General features: G+C 48.1%; 1 protein-coding gene across 1 annotated transcript in view; it reads left to right on the forward strand.

Annotated features, from left to right (window-relative positions):
• LOC144114667 (uncharacterized) overlaps positions 1-17,100 on the forward strand; it is a 152,270-nt gene that overhangs the window by 62,461 nt on the left and 72,709 nt on the right. Inside the window, exons 3-4 of the mRNA XM_077648551.1 lie at positions 634-2,667; positions 11,973-12,221. Of these exons, the coding sequence (XP_077504677.1) occupies positions 634-2,667; positions 11,973-12,221 (2,283 nt within the window). The remainder of the gene's footprint in view (positions 1-633; positions 2,668-11,972; positions 12,222-17,100) is intronic.

The raw sequence follows: 17,100 nt of genomic DNA on the forward strand, positions 1-17,100 counted from the left end.
TCATAAACATCGGAACCAAATATTCAGAACCCACAATCCCGAGCGAAGGTTGGCGAGCTCTTTCCAGTGACTTTTTCACGCCCGCGCATTTCTCCGCCTCGCGCTCCTGCGTATTTTTGTTCAGATGTGTCTGTCGGTTAGATTCAGAAGTAAGGCAGCTGCTATGGCCGCTGCCAGTAATAAGCGTCGCTTCGGCGGTTCAGGAAGCCCCCCCGACCCCATTCTACAGGGGGGGGGGGAATCCCGAACGCATAGGCAGCCGGCGGTGGGGCCGAGTGGGTAGGGCTGGCTGAACAGCGCCGACCTGTGAGCATGAAAAGAGTGATGAAAAGATATAGAAAGGCTCGAAGACGCTGAAATTTAAATTTTGACTGCACATAACTTCGCTTGCACAATACATTTTAAACATTGTCACTGGAGGATATTCTTGTTCAAGCGCTGTCCTTTAAAGGGCTCGCTATAATGCACGGGGTGCAGGAGGCTTTTTCCATTAAGACTCACCGGAACCGGTCCTGCGCTGTAGTGTAGATCGAAGACCATTCGGCCAAACTTATGTGACGCTCAACACACGAAACAGTGCGTCCATACTTAATTGTTCATGCTCTGCTCTAATTACCTCCAAACACGGCGCAGGAGCTCGAGCGAACCCTACCCTCTCACTTCCCACGGCGGCCTGCCCACGGCCAGCTGGGCCGGACCATACAACTTCTTGCCAACCACTTCAGCATCGAGATACCGACTGGCAGCGTCTACCACTACGACGTCGACATCTCCTCGGAAACTGCCAAGGAGACCAAGGTTCCTGAGCAGAAAAAGTACCGATGCCTCAGTACAAAGATCAACAGGATTGTCATCGAGCTCCTAGTAAAGAAGTACCGGCAAGACCTGGCCAACTGCATCCCGGCTTTCGATGGCCGCAAGAACCTGTACACGCGCCGCCAGCTCAACTTCCGCGAGCGGACATTCACAGTCGACCTCGAGGAAGACCAAAGATCCCAGAAGTTTATAATCAAGATCCAGTACGCGGCCACAGTGAATCTGGAGATCCTGCATGGCGTCTTCCAAAAGCGCGTACAAACTGTGCCCCAGGAAGTCCTCCAGGCCATACACATCGTCTTGAGGCACAGCCCCTCGATCAACCTTGCACCGGTTGGACGCTCGTTTTTCAGACCGCCGGGACCCAACGAGTACAATGACCTCGGAGGAGGCCGGGAGGTGTGGTTTGGCTACTACACGAGTGTTCGACCCGCCCAATGGAAGCCCATGCTTAACGTCGACATGTCAGCAACAACATTCTACGAGTCGCTTCCACTGGTCGACTTCATGTGCAGGTTCTTAAGCGACAGCCGTCGTGTGTTGACGCCCGCAGACTTCCGGTCATTGCGCGACAACCAGTACGTGCGCCTGAATAGGGAGCTCAAGGGACTCCGTGTCAAAGTGACGCACCTTCCGTACCCGCGCAAGTACAAAGTGGTCAAGATCACGAGGGAACCTGCGAAGGAAATCTATTTTGAATCAGAAGGTAGTCAGATCTCCGTCGCCGACTACTTCCAGAGCCGCTACAGGCGCTTGTCGTACCCGAACTTCCCTTGCGTGCAGAGTGGCAGCCCGACGCATCCGGTCTACATTCCTCTGGAGGTGTGCGAGCTGGCCGAAGGCCAGCACTGTCGGAAGAAGCTCGACGAGAGTCAGACCGCCGAGATGATCAAGCGCACGGCCAAGCCGCCAGCCAAGCGCTTCCAGAAGATTCGTCAGTCTGTGCGCGACATGGTCAGCAGCTCGGACAAGTACCTGCGAGAGTTCGGCGTCAAGATCAACACTGAGCCCACTCAGGTTGTGGGCAGAGTGCTCGACCCGCCATCTCTGGTATTTGAGAACAACACCATGTGCAAGCCGCGCGACGGTACGTGGGATCTCCGAGGGCAGCGCTTCTACAAGGCGATGTCCATGACAAAGTGGATTGTTCTCAACGTGAGCCGCTTCGCGCACAAGGATTCCCTGGAAAACTTCATCAGGATGCTGATCCGCATCGGCCAAGAACTGGGCATGCGCATTGCGCAGCCGCTTGCGGTCATCACGTTCGACACAAACCGCAAGCCCATGCGGACCGTTCTCACGGAGCAGCGCAAGCAGTACCCGCAGTTGGAGATGGTTGTGGCAGTGATAACAAAAGCCACGAACTACGCTGAGATCAAGCAGGTGGCAGAGACTGAGCTCTCTCTGCGCACACAATGCATCTTGGACAACAACGTGGTCCAAAAGTGCAACGCAGCGCTCATCCAAAACCTGTGCCAGAAGATCAACGCCAAGATGGGCGGTATCAACAATAGTCTCCTGATGCAGGAGAAGCCGAAGCTGTTTCATAGGCCCGTGATCGTCATTGGAGCAGACGTGTCGCACCCATCGCCTGGAGACAAGGTGAGGCCATCCATCGCCGCGTGCGTCGGAAGCCTAGACAGTGTACCGTCCAAGTTTCACGCCACCATTCGGGTACAGATTGAAGACTCCAAGGCTAAGGCGCGTGTGGAAATCATTAGAGACCTGAAGGACATGATCAAAGAATTGCTACTGGCTTTCCACCACGCCACCAGGCACAAGCCCGAGCGGATCGTCTTCTACAGGGACGGAGTGAGCGAGGGGCAGTTCTTGGAAGTCCGTAACTATGAGGTAAGTAACTGCGCCTACTACTATACTGTGCCCACTAAATGCTCATCTTGTTAAGACAGTTTTTCCCGCATTCAATGTCACTAGTGTCATTGGATAACCTTTGTCTTTGGAGAAGCCGACTAGCTGTGCATATACGTAACGACACCGAATTGATCTCCACAGGGATATAATTTCAGGACATCCAGGATATTCATTTCTGGAGACGTCTTGTCGGCGTTAGTTGACCTCAGCTTGATCGTTTGTCTTCAAAAGGTGGTAAACATCCAAGACTGAGGCCTCTGGCGCGGTTTTGTACGTATCCGCTCCGCCTCTTATCCTTCTTACACACGGGCGATTATAACTGCTGTGCAGTTGACCGTCCGTTGAGCTGAACGACAGTTCGAGGTGTTATACCCGTGCCACACGGTCAAATTTTATGTCATTAATTACTTAGTAAATCAATTTTTAACGCCATTGGCGCGGTGCCACACACTTGTATTTAATGACATTAGACAGACTAACTGGCGTTTGCGACCTTCTGAGTTCGCCACACCTCATTCGCCCGAGATCTGTATACTCTTTTCGCCATTCCGCATGCGGAAAGACATGCAACTTTTTTGTGTGAAGTCACTACCCAGAGTATAATCGTTTATTCATAAACAACACTATTTTTAATAGGAATTCATATGTACTGTTATCCTGTGAGCTGACACACGAGTTCTACTTTTACACACTTGTCAAGCAAGAACAGTGGCATTTTCTACAAAATAATTTTTATATTATATTTGAAGGGCATTGCTGTTATACTTTCTCATTAACACTGTTTATATTCAGGGCTTTTTTTTACTGCCTTGAAGGCGGTATCGTCACCGTGACTAGTTAAATTATTTATTTACTTATATACAGATACCTTATAGGCCTCTGGAGAGGCATTGTGTAAGGGGGCGATACAGAAGTTAGTGAGAAATAGGCCAGAAATCCAAAAATCATATTAAAAGTACAGCAAAACACACAAAAAACAGGTGAGTTCAGATAAGATATCGCAATTCATTAACAGGAATAAAAGTAAAAAACCACTCTGCTTCATGAAACAAAAACAGGAGAAATGCACGAAGATTTATACAAAAGCCAAAGAAAACATATCAGGCATAAATGAGCAAAGCTGCGCATCACGAAACCGAAGAGGCAATAGTCTCAAGCTGCTGAAAACGAAGTTGTACGAATCCTGAGTATTTAAATGACGTGCTAACCGTTATCAACGAAATGTTTGGGTAGATGTTCGCGAAAGGGGTCTTGATTAGCCTGCAGGGCGGTGCAGTCCGGAAGATCGTTCCAGAGACGAATGGCACGCGGGAGTGACGAGAAGTTGAAATCATGTGTGTTGCCATAAATTCGGCATAGCTGCAGTTATAAGTAGGAGGGACGTTGTAGATGTGCTGGCGGTGAATCAGTGGCATGGACGTATTTGTGAAAGATAGATAAAAGGGCAGTCTCGCGACGAATTTGCAAAGGATGCATGGAGCGAAAGTTTGATCTTCAGTTGGGTTGCACTGGACTGATAACTGTAATTTTGCCAAAATGAGACGACAAGCCCGATTCTGGACAGCTTCCAACTTCTCTATTAGATATTTCTGATAAGGTGACCAGATGGATGAAGTGTACTCTAGCTGCGGTGCTACAAAAGTAATATAGGCTTGTTTACGCATGTCAGGGGTAGTGCATAGCAGGTTACGGCGAAAGAAAACTAGTGACCGGGAAGCATTAGCGAAAGTGGTGGATGTGTGTTCAGCCCGAGAAAAGTTTGGTGAAATATGGACGCCTAGATGCTTATACTGCGTATTCCGAGCCAATGTATCGTTATTATTGCGGTATGGAAAATTCGAAGTTGCGCATTTTCGGCTAAAAGTATTTATATTACACTTCGAAATGTTTAGTCATTAGACACGTTTTACACCAGTCGTTTATGCAATCGAGGTGACTTTGAAGTTCAAGGTGGCCATTAGTAAATTTTATTGGTCAATGAATAATGCAGACGTCAGCAAATATGTGTATCTAAGATGAGATTGTTGCTGGCAGGTTATTAATGTAAATTATTAATAGTAATGGACAGAGGAGGCTTCTAGCGCCGCGCCCGATGTAACATCGCAAACAGGAAATTAATACTTGTTAACAACGGTGTACTGCTGGCAATTAGAAAGAAAACTACGGACCCATGACAGAGTTAAAGAATGTAATTTAAGCGCACAAAGCTTAGATATTTGTCGGCAATGTTCTACCCGATAAAATTCTTTGGCAAAGTCCAAAAAGGTGGAAGTGGGCAGTTTTCGTGCGAGTGTTTGTTGCCACTTTTGAAAACCGGTACAACCTTTCCTATTTTTCAACCGGTGGAAACCTCACCTGTAGATATTGACTGCTTAAAGATATGAAGGAAGATGATTTTGGAGACAGAAATGGCATTTCTTTAGTATTTTGAATTGATTTAATCAACACCAGAAAAAGAGGGTACTAGGTTATTTATCAGGTGTACTAAGCCATCAAGTGTAATGTCAACCGGCGCCATGTACGGGTAACCAAAATCAGGTACATACGAGACGTTAGGATTATCTTCTTTGGTGAAAATATATGCGAAAAACGAGTTAAATGCTTTAGGACATTCAGCATCGAAGTAGGGGGTGCTGTCAATATCATGTATTGATATATCATTACTGACACTGTTCGGACGTATTGTTTTGAAGGACTTGCTTTTATTGTTCTTAAGTAGCGCAGGAAGGGCTTTTTGAAAAAAAAAAAATTTTCGTCACAAAGGCCAGAACAACAGAGGTTTAGGTAGGTTTTATATTTACCCGGCGCGCAGGGCGAACATTTGTGCTTTGTATTTTTGTACAACCGTTTTTTTTCTTATTTCTCATGCATTGATGCTTTCTTGTAAAGCAAGTGTTAGGTTTATGATTTGATAGCGTGATAAGCGGGACATGTTTGGCTACTATTTCGGCGAGCTTGCCTGTAAATTGAACCCGCGGTTATATTCTACTGACTTATATTGAAAAGAGGGTGTCAGAATATTATCAGAAAAGATTTGAATTTCGTCATTTATTGGATTGTAATCTCCTCTGTTTAGTTGCGAATCAGTAATGTCAATAAATCTGCCAATAAATAATAATGTCGTTAAATCTCGACGTGTAGCGCCAGCTCAGAAAATAATGGCATAGGCAAACTTAAGGCTACAAACATCTAGAAAGTGCGCGTGTGGCACGGGTAATAAAAGGCAGCGCCACCTGCTGTTGAGATCTCAGCTCAGTGGAGATACGCAGTTGGACCAGTCTACTGACCCGCTGCATCGGCCGAGTCGGCGGCATTTCCGGCTGCCACATTTTGCTATCTTGGCTAATATAAGTACAACTACAACTTCCATTATAGTCGGATACAACTCAAGAAGAACCCAGCAACTCAAGAACCCTGAATGGACTCTCTTGCAGCCAATGGCATAGACCAATTCTCATGAGCCTGCTTGGGTAACCACGTGGCGAATGCTAGATGAAAGGGGTTAGTCTCCCCCCTCACAGGGAAGACTATTGTCACTGCCACAGCGCACACCGCATTGTCAGCCTTGATGGTTCGTGATGATAAGCCGAAGCCATTGGCTGGAAGGGGGTCCTTTTACGGAGAAAATCGACTTCATTCTTGAGTGTATCCGACTATATTCGGATTAGTGTAACCAGAAAAAAAAAAGCCCGAGAAGTGGCACCAGTAAAACAACGGCTGAGCGGTGAAGCCGGACGTTCCTGTACTGAATTTTTTTTGGCTCTGTGTGGTTGTTCACTACAGGTATACTGAAACGCCAAGCTTGCACAGAAATTTTTGTTGAGTGAAGTCAACTAGGTGGTCAATGCGCAGAGTTATGTGCAAACCGATCACGTGATCCGGAATGTGGACCGCGTGAACTCAATTTAGAGGAGTATGCCGAGTAACTGCAGCCGACTGTTATTCATTTAAGCGTCAGTTGGAAAAGCTGCACTTCCGTTGAACTGAACGGTAGCTGAAACGGCTCGTTTAACCAGAGTACAACCGATAATAGCATTGCTTAAAAAAACGGTGATCTTCGCCGTACACTCTTTGTGAAACGACAATTGTATAAGATACGACAGCATAGTTCGTGAACATCCAAATTGTTTGGTTTACATTCTGAACTAGGTAGATATCGTGATGATTCGAATGGCCTTTCAGCCTTGACCGACATTTTTTGTTTCCGCTCTCAAATCTCGCAGGTGAGCGCCATCCGGCTGGCGTGCAAGGAACTGTCTCCCAACGAGACCTACGAGCCAGCAATTACTTTCATCGTGGTCCAGAAGCGGCATCACACGAGGTTCATGCCCGCCAACGACCGCGACGGCGTGGGCAAGTGTCGCAACGTCCCACCAGGCACGACCGTAGACTCGGTGGTCACGCACCCGCTGGACTTCGACTTCTTCCTCTGCAGCCACTTCGGCATCCAGGTAGGCGTCCTCTTCTCCGCTCTTGTTGCGATTGTCAGTGGGAAGAAATGGTCTGCGGTGTTTTCGTTTATGAATTTGCGGAGGAAATAGTCCGGGCGCCGGCATCGCCAAAGTCGTGTCGCGTCGTTAATGCGCTACAAATTCCAGGAGCGCCTGCGGTGTAGGCCTTCCACATCTTGAGGAAACGGAAGCATGGTTTTCGAGATCACCTACGCGCGAAACTGTGACGGAAGATTTCCGCTTTACATTGAGTCCATCAGGAGCGCTGTGTGTGACTGTGACGTCATCGTTCACCTTTGGGGAAGCGGTATCGGAAGTTGCGCATGGGGGGCCTCTATGGCCAGTGCTCAGTGATGCTGTCATGTGGATATGGTCATTGGTTTTTATTCTCGAGGTGGCGTCTACTGAGACATGATTGCAGAAGGTTGGGTGAAAAGAGAAGCGCTTGATGTTTAGCTCGTACGTAAAAGATGGAAGCGGCTTTTAAGTCTCAAAAAACGGTCAAAAATTGATTTTTGTTTAAATAGTCGTGTCGGCTTGTATGCCTCGGTGTTTATGCTGTCCCGAAGTCGGGACACCGACATAGATGACGATGACCGACCAATGCGCTGATGACAGCCAGCCAGGAAATAATAGTTATTCACTGTATTTATTGGCGCGAGGGCATCTAAGGCCAGATAAAGCCGGAAACATGTTGTGCATGCGGCATTAGGAGCAGGGCAAGTGCATGGGTTGCTCATGGGCACTGCCGGTTTTTGTATATTGCGTTTAAACACTGTCCTTCCCACGTAATGGCGCATTTAAACCGCAAACACCACGCCACGCCACATCGCACCACAAGCAGGACCACACCGCACCACCACATACCTCGACACGACGCGACACAACATGACACGGCCCTTGGAATTCTCGCATGTGAATAAGTGTACTCCTCGGCGCACCCGCAGGGCACCAGCCGGCCGGCCCACTACTATGTCGTGTGGGATGACTCCATGTTCAGCGCGGACGACCTGCAGAAGCTCAGCTTCTACCTGTGCCACACATACTCCCGATGTGCAAGGAGCGTGAGCATCCCGGCCCCTGTGTACTACGCGCACCTGGCCGCCTTCCGTGCAAAACACCACATCGCCAGCAAGCTGGAGACGTCCGGCGCGGTCAGCCAGTCGTCTGAGGGCGGCGGTGACACAGTGTTGACTACTGCCCAATACGTGGAGGCCGTCAAGGTGCTGCAGGAACTGCAGGCCTCCATGTACTTCGTGTAATGGAGGAGGTTCTCCGCTGCCCCTGCATTCCGGTTACGGTGAGCCTGGAGGCGCACCACTGACGTCATACCCAACAGTTCTGGAGAAAAGCAATCTGGAACGGGAAAACGTTTAAAGGCATTTGCAGGGAGGGTGTTATATAGGGTATAGGGAGGGTATTATGAGCGCAGTGTTCCTCATATATTGTAAAATTCTACTACAACGATCAATATATCCCCAACCTACCGCCTGCAGGCTTGCATTTTTTTTGCTATTAACGTTTTTGCTACAGTCCAAAGTGTTCCTCATTGGTTTTCTATTACAGTCATAACTGCTCGATGCGAGCAATGGAAACAGTATAAAAGGAAGATTTTTCCAGATATCGGAAGAATGGGCCTTGAATATTTCAATACCAGAATCTTACACTTTCCCAAATTTCAATTTTTTTTGTCGAAGAATGTTGGACATGTGCGCAAGACGTAGAGGACAAGATATACGTGACACGCAGTGGACATCTTCTCCCGGCCCTCTTGGCGTTGCACTGTCGTGTGTTCAAGGCGCAGGTGAAGTGGTATGCATGGGATGGACGATAAAGATCACCGCTTTACGAATGCCGTATAGCAACATTTTTTAATGCGTTTTGTTGTAGTGAGAGACGACTTAACTGTTAAGTGCTGCTCCGCCCACATTAGGGCCGCTGCATCGAATTCCTCCACGAGGAAAAAATTAATCGGTTATAAATTCGTTTTGTGTTACCTAAACTAGAAGTTTACCACCAGACGAAATTAAAAACGAGAGAATTTTGATCCAAATTCTATGATCGGAACTTAAAGTGTTTCAGTTTGGTTCATTGTAAGCTACACATCACAGATGCGCAACTGAATAGGAACATGAAAACAAAGCGCTTGCCCTGTGCTGTGTGCCTTTCACGTGTTTAATTGCGCTTAGTTCAGCTGTGCATCTTCTATGAGCGCACAACCAAAATTTTCCGTTAAATATATATGCGCCTAATATGCTTTTTTTTGTCGTCCTAACAAAATGTTATTGACCACTGTCCGGCGATATTTTCTCTTTTTCTCGCTGCCTGCGCCCCGACTTGCTATACTCATATATGCTGTATGTATTGCAGGCAGAGAAGAACCTGAACTGAATTTAACCGGCTTTCTGCACCTTGAGAGCATTTCATAGCTGCACAAAAATGCGATCTAACTTTAAAAACCGCAGCCTTCGCGACGTTCAACTGCATAGCCGTCAGCTAGTTGTCAAGCCCCGCGGGTGTCCCTTTGCGATAGATAGAGCGAGAAGCCCTTTAATTTAAACAAGAGATTTTAGCTCGCATGCTACACTCTAAACACAAACAAACGCCTATATGGGAGTAAGAAAGAGAGTAAGCTGCCTCCTAGCGGATAGGACAGCTTACTTCCCTTTCTTACTCCCTTTTTACTCCTTTCTGTTTAGAGCATACTCTACATGGGGAAGAGTATTGTGGCGAAAATATAGTAAGGCGAGAAGCGCGGAAAATATCTTTATAGCAGTAAAAGAATAAAAAAAACAATAAATATAATCTAAGCATAAATGGGCAGTCAATTTGCGCTGAGGTACATGGACAAGTAATGCTACAAGATATTAAATGGTGATGCGCAGTATGTCCTACAAAGGGGCTATCAGTGTTCACTGCATGAATAGTGCATAGTGGTGAGACTTCAATTCATAGCGGTGAGTTGTTTTCTATTTGCCTATATAGGCGACATTGGCCTTTTCGAGCGGATGCATGGATCTCGGAGTTCGTTCTGTGAGATCGCTGTATATGCCATTTGTCACTGTTTTTCAGCATTCTCTATAGATACCAGTGTGATGAACATAGAGATCAAAAATCTTTCTTTGTGATCGGAAACAATCGCAAAAAATCGGAGACTATGAAATAACGGATTTATTTTCTTGGAAGAGATGTATGATCAGTATCTTTCAGTTGTAGCTCCGCAAGCCTGGTATGAGCAACTACTAATCGGTGGTTTTCGTTGTTAGAGGCTCGGGCTGGCTTTGATTCAAATTCGACGGAACAATTTCCAGGTTAGCGTAAGTCAGCCAAGCCGCCACTAATTGCACCTTTTGTTTTCTTGCAGGCTCGCAAGGCGAAGGATTTCCTTGGTTTTGTTCTTGCATGTGCTGTCCGAAGAGTGCGGGAGCCTACATTGTTGTTTGCTGTTCTTGTGCCTTGAAATCTATTAAGTTCTAATAAAAAAAGGTCGATAAAGTTGGCCGTTACATGAGGTTTCCTTGTCTTGCAGTCACTGGCGCTTGCATTGGCCAGCGTTGTCCGGATCCAGTCTTTTCAACTACAACACATGCTAAAAAGTGATAGGGTTTTGAAACGTAGTTAAGCCGAGTAGAGGTGCGAAAGCATGTGTTTGGCTAGGTTGGCTCAAGGTTTTGCTTGGCTGGTTGTGTTTTGCTTTGCTGTGATATTGGGCTAAGGTTAAGCTCTGAAAGAGGTTAGGCTGATCTGATCTGTTCACGCCGCAGATGGAAGTTGATATAGACGATGACGTGCAATGGACAGCATGAGTGAGTGTGGTTTTTTGACACGAGGCGTGATCGGCTGCGGAGATAGCACAGTGCTCCTTGTGTAGTGGTGAGCGAATCTGATCTGTTCGGGCCTCCGAGGGTTCATCGCCCAGTCGCAGCAATACTTATATTTTATTTCTTCATGCGCCTAGGTTGACACTCAAAGTCAAGCTCCGCGCAAACTCGGTCAGCCGATTAGACTTCGTGAGCTAGTCCCTTCCCAAGCAGCGCAGGCAAATTGGCCAATTTTGCGAATGACTGATTTCACTCTGGTGATAAAAATTTGCCAGTATATTCTCAATATTGGGCCGATTAGTTGTGCTGCTGGGTGTCAGTACTTCGCGCACCTTTGTGTGCGCACCGAGACACCCTTAGAGCGCGTGGGGGTAGCGGTCTCGGTGCCAAAAGAGATGCCATTGACTCAATGTGCCAAGCTCAGCCGGAGACCAGCTACCAAGAGCCGAGGGGGTTGGTCGTTTGGTGCCCAGCCTTCGCCGGTCGCAAGCCAGAGAATGGGTCGGAGCCAAAGGTTCACAAAACCAAACAAAGCTTATACAGCAGAGAGACGATACAGAGGATTTCGCAATCATTCGTACGAGCACATACAAAGTGATTTACAAATACAGTGCAACTCATGCAAATTAACAATCGAGAGAGATTACAATTCAACAGAATCTGCATTTAAAGCGCACTAACACAGAGAGAAAACAAACACAATTTGTTCACCGGGCACTGGGAGAGTAGACGACCTGAGGAGCACGACAGGGCCGATCCACAGACTGGCGCACGTTACCTCGGTGGTCCGTGGCTGGTCGAGTGGTGTTCTCCCGGGAGTCGTGCGTGCGCGCATGTCAATGTTCCCGGATGTTCCCTCTGAGGACACTTGACTGCATGCCTCAGGCCATAGCGCCCGCATGCATGCCGGTAGTGTTCGGTTTCGGCACCGGCCTCGATCGGCGGCCCACGTTCTTCTTGAACCCTTTCCCTTCGAGCAGAGTGTGCGGTCTCGTCACTGCTTTGGCGGCAGAGTTGGCGTCACTCCGTATGCCAGCCCTGCTACGACGGCGCCGCTGCTAAGCGCAGCCACTGCCCCCTGGACAAAGAGCCTTTCCAGGAGGAAGACATGGCGTGGACAACCATCAGCAGGGGCAACGTTCTCGGCCGAAAGGTACGCCGCTGGAACTCTGAGCACGGCTGCGATGCCGAGTGCGTGGCGTCCGCCATGTTGGAACACTTCGCCAACGCCTACCAGTACCACGCCATGATCTCCCCTTGTGTATCCAGATGGTCCTGCACCAGGACATTGCGGAACATCTGGAGCGCGACTGTTTATCGTCCCGCGCACGCGAACAAGACGATAAATTTGGCAACGTATTCATGCAAATAAAAGAAGCGTTAGGAAAGATACAGGAAGGGAATGGTGCCCTGCGGATGAAGCTGGATTCATTCGAGCAGTGTCTGCGCCCTGAGACTTAAAACACAGTAGCATCTCAGTCCACTACTATCGCCAGTGCAGTGACGGACGCTCTAGAAAACAAGGTTTTGGGGCTCAAGACCTTGGCCGAGACGGCATTAGCTGAACACAGGCGCGAAGTCGCATCGGAAATCAGGGACGCACTGGCTGGAAACGGGAGGTCCATGAAAGAGGTAGTCATGCCAGAGTGTGAGCGGACAGCGCTGTTTATGAAGGACAAGGTCGTAGAAGCCTTGTGTGAAGATCGCACGCTGGGAGATGCCGGATTTTTAGCTTCGGCGGCGTCTGCTGGAAAACAGGCTGCGTCAGTAGACGACGAGGCCAAAGCTGAGGAACAGCTGATCATCGCTTCCCTGAACATCGGTGGTGATTTTCTGGACAAGTAGGTTCCGTTCGAATGAACCATATATGACTGGGATGAATTTCTCTCCCAAGCACGTTCTTCGCCATTCCGCACAAGCAGCGATGACCAGCCTAGCTACCACCATGGAAACCTTATAGTTCCGTGCCAATGTTTTCACGGCCACCGTGTTTGGCCTCGTGTTTACATACTCGAGGGCTTGTGCGACAAATTCCTGAATTGACCCATGGATAAGAAGGTTAAGCTAGTTCTCATCGATCCTAGCGACTGCACGAGACAATTAACTGTAAGGAATGCAATTCGACCAGTCCGCCGCTGCGCTTGTATGCATACTGCCTTTGCCAACTGCATCAAGTTACCATGCTTTGCAGTAGGAATATACTACCGTTGCTAAGAGTAAGCATTCCGTATATTTAGTGACTGAAATCTCCTACGGAACTTGGGCAAAATACCCTGCCCCTAAATGTGAGCGCGCTAGAGGACAGCTTACTTTGTTTTTACACCTTTATCGGCTTATTCGTGTATAGATTGTGGGCGCTATATATGGCACATCTTCGGGGTTACCGACAGGGGCGTATTTATGGGAGGAAAGGGAGCCCCCCCTTATCTCGGCTGGAGCCCATTATGTGGACGAAAAAAAGTCCAAGAAATACGCTGTTGAAATGCGACCAGCATTTCCAAGAGTAACACATGAATCTGCCCCTGGTTACCGACTCGTATCTCTGTCCACGAAAAGCCTTGCCTCGTTGTGACATGAGCACTACGCCAACACGCTTCTTCGGCTGTCGTTCCATTCGAAATAGTGAAATACGGCGAGGTGTGGGTGGGCAGCAGCAGAAAGCAGAGAACTCTGAAGAAAAGCTGTACGGGAGTACGAGGTTATGTGACATTTATCCTCCAGCTTAATCATAATTAATGCAGCCGACCCTGGTCGATTAAAAAATTGCTGGCTAATCCGTGCTACGCCTATATTACCCCACTGCAGGAATGCTTGCCTACTGTTCATTGTTTTGATCTCATCCACACGCAAGCAACAACACAATGAACATTGTCAGCAAAAAAATCTTTATGCACTTGTTTCTTTGCCAAGATGGAATTAAATTTAACGCAGCACATGAAGGGAACAATACAGGCGTGAACTCACAACTGTTTATTCAGAAAGAACGCACGTACATATATGCAGTCATGCAGTGATTCATCATATCAAAATTTCCATAATATTAGGTACGTCTCCAGAGAAATTATATTTTCGCTTCAAGCGCAGTGAAATGTCGCTGATACATATATCAGCCTTTTATTCTGATAAACGCTACCAGTAGGTACCGTTCGACTTCTGCCTAGAATCTTTATATTGGTCAACTTTGGCGAGCATTTACAATATTTGCACTTCTTTTTGACGTTACGTCGCTTGTAAGCATTCAGCGATGACGTAGGCTGTACGATATGTCCGCTATGAATTATCGCCTGTTATCGGCGTCGCGGCGCAAGCACCTTTTTGGTACGCCAGGACTGAAACCCCCAATTTCAAATGTCGCCGACGCTTGTCTGTACGAAACCTTGAGTTTGCTCGGGAAGAGAAACATGGGTCGCGCTAACCTCACCGGTGGCAGCACCTGCCATCGCACGGCTCTGGCGCATCGCTTAACAGCTGCGCCACTGCGCTGGCACTGGTATAAGGACTGCTAGCGATCTATGAATTAAAAGTAGAGAATGACCATTTCCACATACATGGGCATCAGCCCATTAACTCTATCGCGTCATATCCTTAAGGCGGAACCTAAGTCCGATTTCGCCCACCTTTTTCTGAGGCACCTGCTTGACATTGAAAACCGAGCCTGGAACCTAAATTGAATTGAAAACCAAAGTTCTAGCAGACTTAATTCGTAGGTGGCCTAATCGTGCTAAATCGTGCGCCATTCTTTTTTTTTATTTTAACTTACCTCCCAATGGTGTCACGCGTTCGAGGTGAGATCGTTCAGGCGGATTCAAGGAACCAGCACGCTAGCGTTGACACAAGCACACTTAGAGCCATTTTGTGCACCCGACAAGCCAACCAGACCCACAAAAAATCGTTCACGCGAAAGAAAGAACGCGGGCACTGTCCCCCAGTGCAGAACGACGTGTGATTGCGTACTACAAGAGGACATACGAGGGCGTTGAAGAACGGGTGCTCCAACGCTACGGAGTACGCATCACAAGAAAACACATGCGCATTTTAAACGGATATAAATGCACAGTGCTGTCAAGGAATACGTTCAGTTATCTCGTGAAGATAGTGAGCAGTCATACGAAAAGTTTATCTCTCATATAAGTTCTCTTTTGTAAAAATCCCTGCTATCCCCTTTGTACTTCGCTGTGCGAAATTAGTCCGTTTTTAGCAGCGGTGTTGTTGTACAGTCGCACTAATTGAATGGCAACACTTACATGAGGAAGTGCCCGTGCATAAGCGTTAACGCTTAGCTAGATCAACGTGGCAGCAGCGCTGTCTTCTCGCGTCTGCGCAAACGACCCAACGCGTGGCGTTGCATACCCACACTGACACCTCAAAGGTGCAGGTTCGAATCCCAGTCGAACATATCTATTTGCACAGCTTTTATTTCCTCGAGCTGTCTTGTGCTGAGGACGGGCGGACAGATAGAAACCTGCGGACAGAGAGGTGACAGTGTAGCCGTTAAAAAACCCGTTGTCCCGTGTTAGGTGGCGGATCGCTATAGCAGCGCATGGTTCGAGTCACGGACGTCCTTGCACTGCAGCCCTGAAACAGTGTTCGTCTCCGTATGGGTTGCAAGTAGATATAAGGATAGGCTTGGCGGCCGTCTTACAGAGGGTTGACATCCTATGAGCGTGTCAACCCTATGAGGGTTGGACCCTATGTTGATAAAAGGCGAATTAGGAAAGGAGGGCCGGGGGGAGGGCAGCAGGAACCCATGAAAAGCATCGACCACTTTTGTGATTTCCAGAGACGGAAAACGCGCCTACAGGCCTTGAAAAACTGGTGCTCAGGTCTACCCCACGATGACGCCCCCGGCCCCTTTCCTACCGCGAGCCCGCTAGCGATTGTAGCGCCACCTCGGTTATTTGTAAACATTCAGGAATTCTACAGCTGTTAACAGCAGCAACACTAGTCTCCACTAAGAGGTCTTCTCAACGCGAAGTCAACAGCAACACTAGTCTCCACTAAGAGGTCTTCTCAACGCGAAGTCAATGTATTATATCTATGACCGTCAAATTATACGTACAAAATAATTTTAGCGACGAAAGACAATCAATTAGAGCCACACTTCAGGGCATGAGGCGAGTAGCATTTATACTAAGCCAAGGCCTCCGAGATCGGGTATTAAGGTAGGGTTTGCTGAATGGACCTGACGCCAGTGACGCCAGCTATAGTCGGATACAACTCAAGAAGGAAGCGGCAGACGCCCGTCAAGGGAGGCCCTCCAGCCAATGGCGTCGACCGATTTTCAAGACGCCGCGGTTAATCTGATTTACCCTTGTTTATTTTCCATCCTTCTGCCACCGCCTCCGAGTTCAAGCTGGCAGTTCAGAAGGGAACGGTCATGCGGAGAATGGGCCGACACCACTGGCTGGAGGGTCTCCTCTGAGGGGCATTTGTCGCTTTGTTCTTGAGTCGCATCCGAGTAGAGCTAATAGTAACGTTGCCTGCGACCATGGCACAAGGTATTTTCGTTTGCTCAAGGTGGGGTCAAAGACCCATTTTCCAAGCATTTCACCCTGTTTAAGCCGAGCACCAGGCCAGGTGAAGCTTGTACCCACTGTATCACAGCTGCGTACCCAGCGACACTGGGGATCGAACCTCTCACCTCATGCATGCTAGACGGATGCTCAGCCTCGCTACTGTACACTTGTAGCACCGGTTTTCGCCTCGACTAGCTCCACCACAAATCATTTGTTAGGCTTTATCGCGGAGCACACGTTTCCTAATCTAGTACAAATGGTGGCATTGTTTCATGAAACTGTGGACAAATTCTTATGCAAGAAAAATTTCTCTTAGCTCAGGAGACGTTGATTGGAAGAGCGCGGGGTACTTCGCCACTGCTGCAGCGGATGCGTTGCTTTCATCGTCGATGGGCTTTAACCCTAGACATAGCCGTCAGAAACGCACGAGGTAATGAACAGAGTTCTTCAGAAGAATTCACTATGGCGGCGCTCTAGTACTGCCTTGTAATCGAAGCCTGGACCACGCAAGGTTCCCGCTGGAACACCGGAACTAAACTGACGCTACTGGCCCAGCCCTACCGAACGCCACTTTTGAACTCCCTTAGAGCGTCACCCGCCGGAATAACAACTATACGTTTAATG

The sequence above is a fragment of the Amblyomma americanum genome, chromosome 1 (genome assembly GCF_052857255.1).
Source record: "Amblyomma americanum isolate KBUSLIRL-KWMA chromosome 1, ASM5285725v1, whole genome shotgun sequence".
In the NCBI taxonomy this organism is placed as follows: Eukaryota; Metazoa; Arthropoda; class Arachnida; order Ixodida; family Ixodidae; genus Amblyomma; species Amblyomma americanum.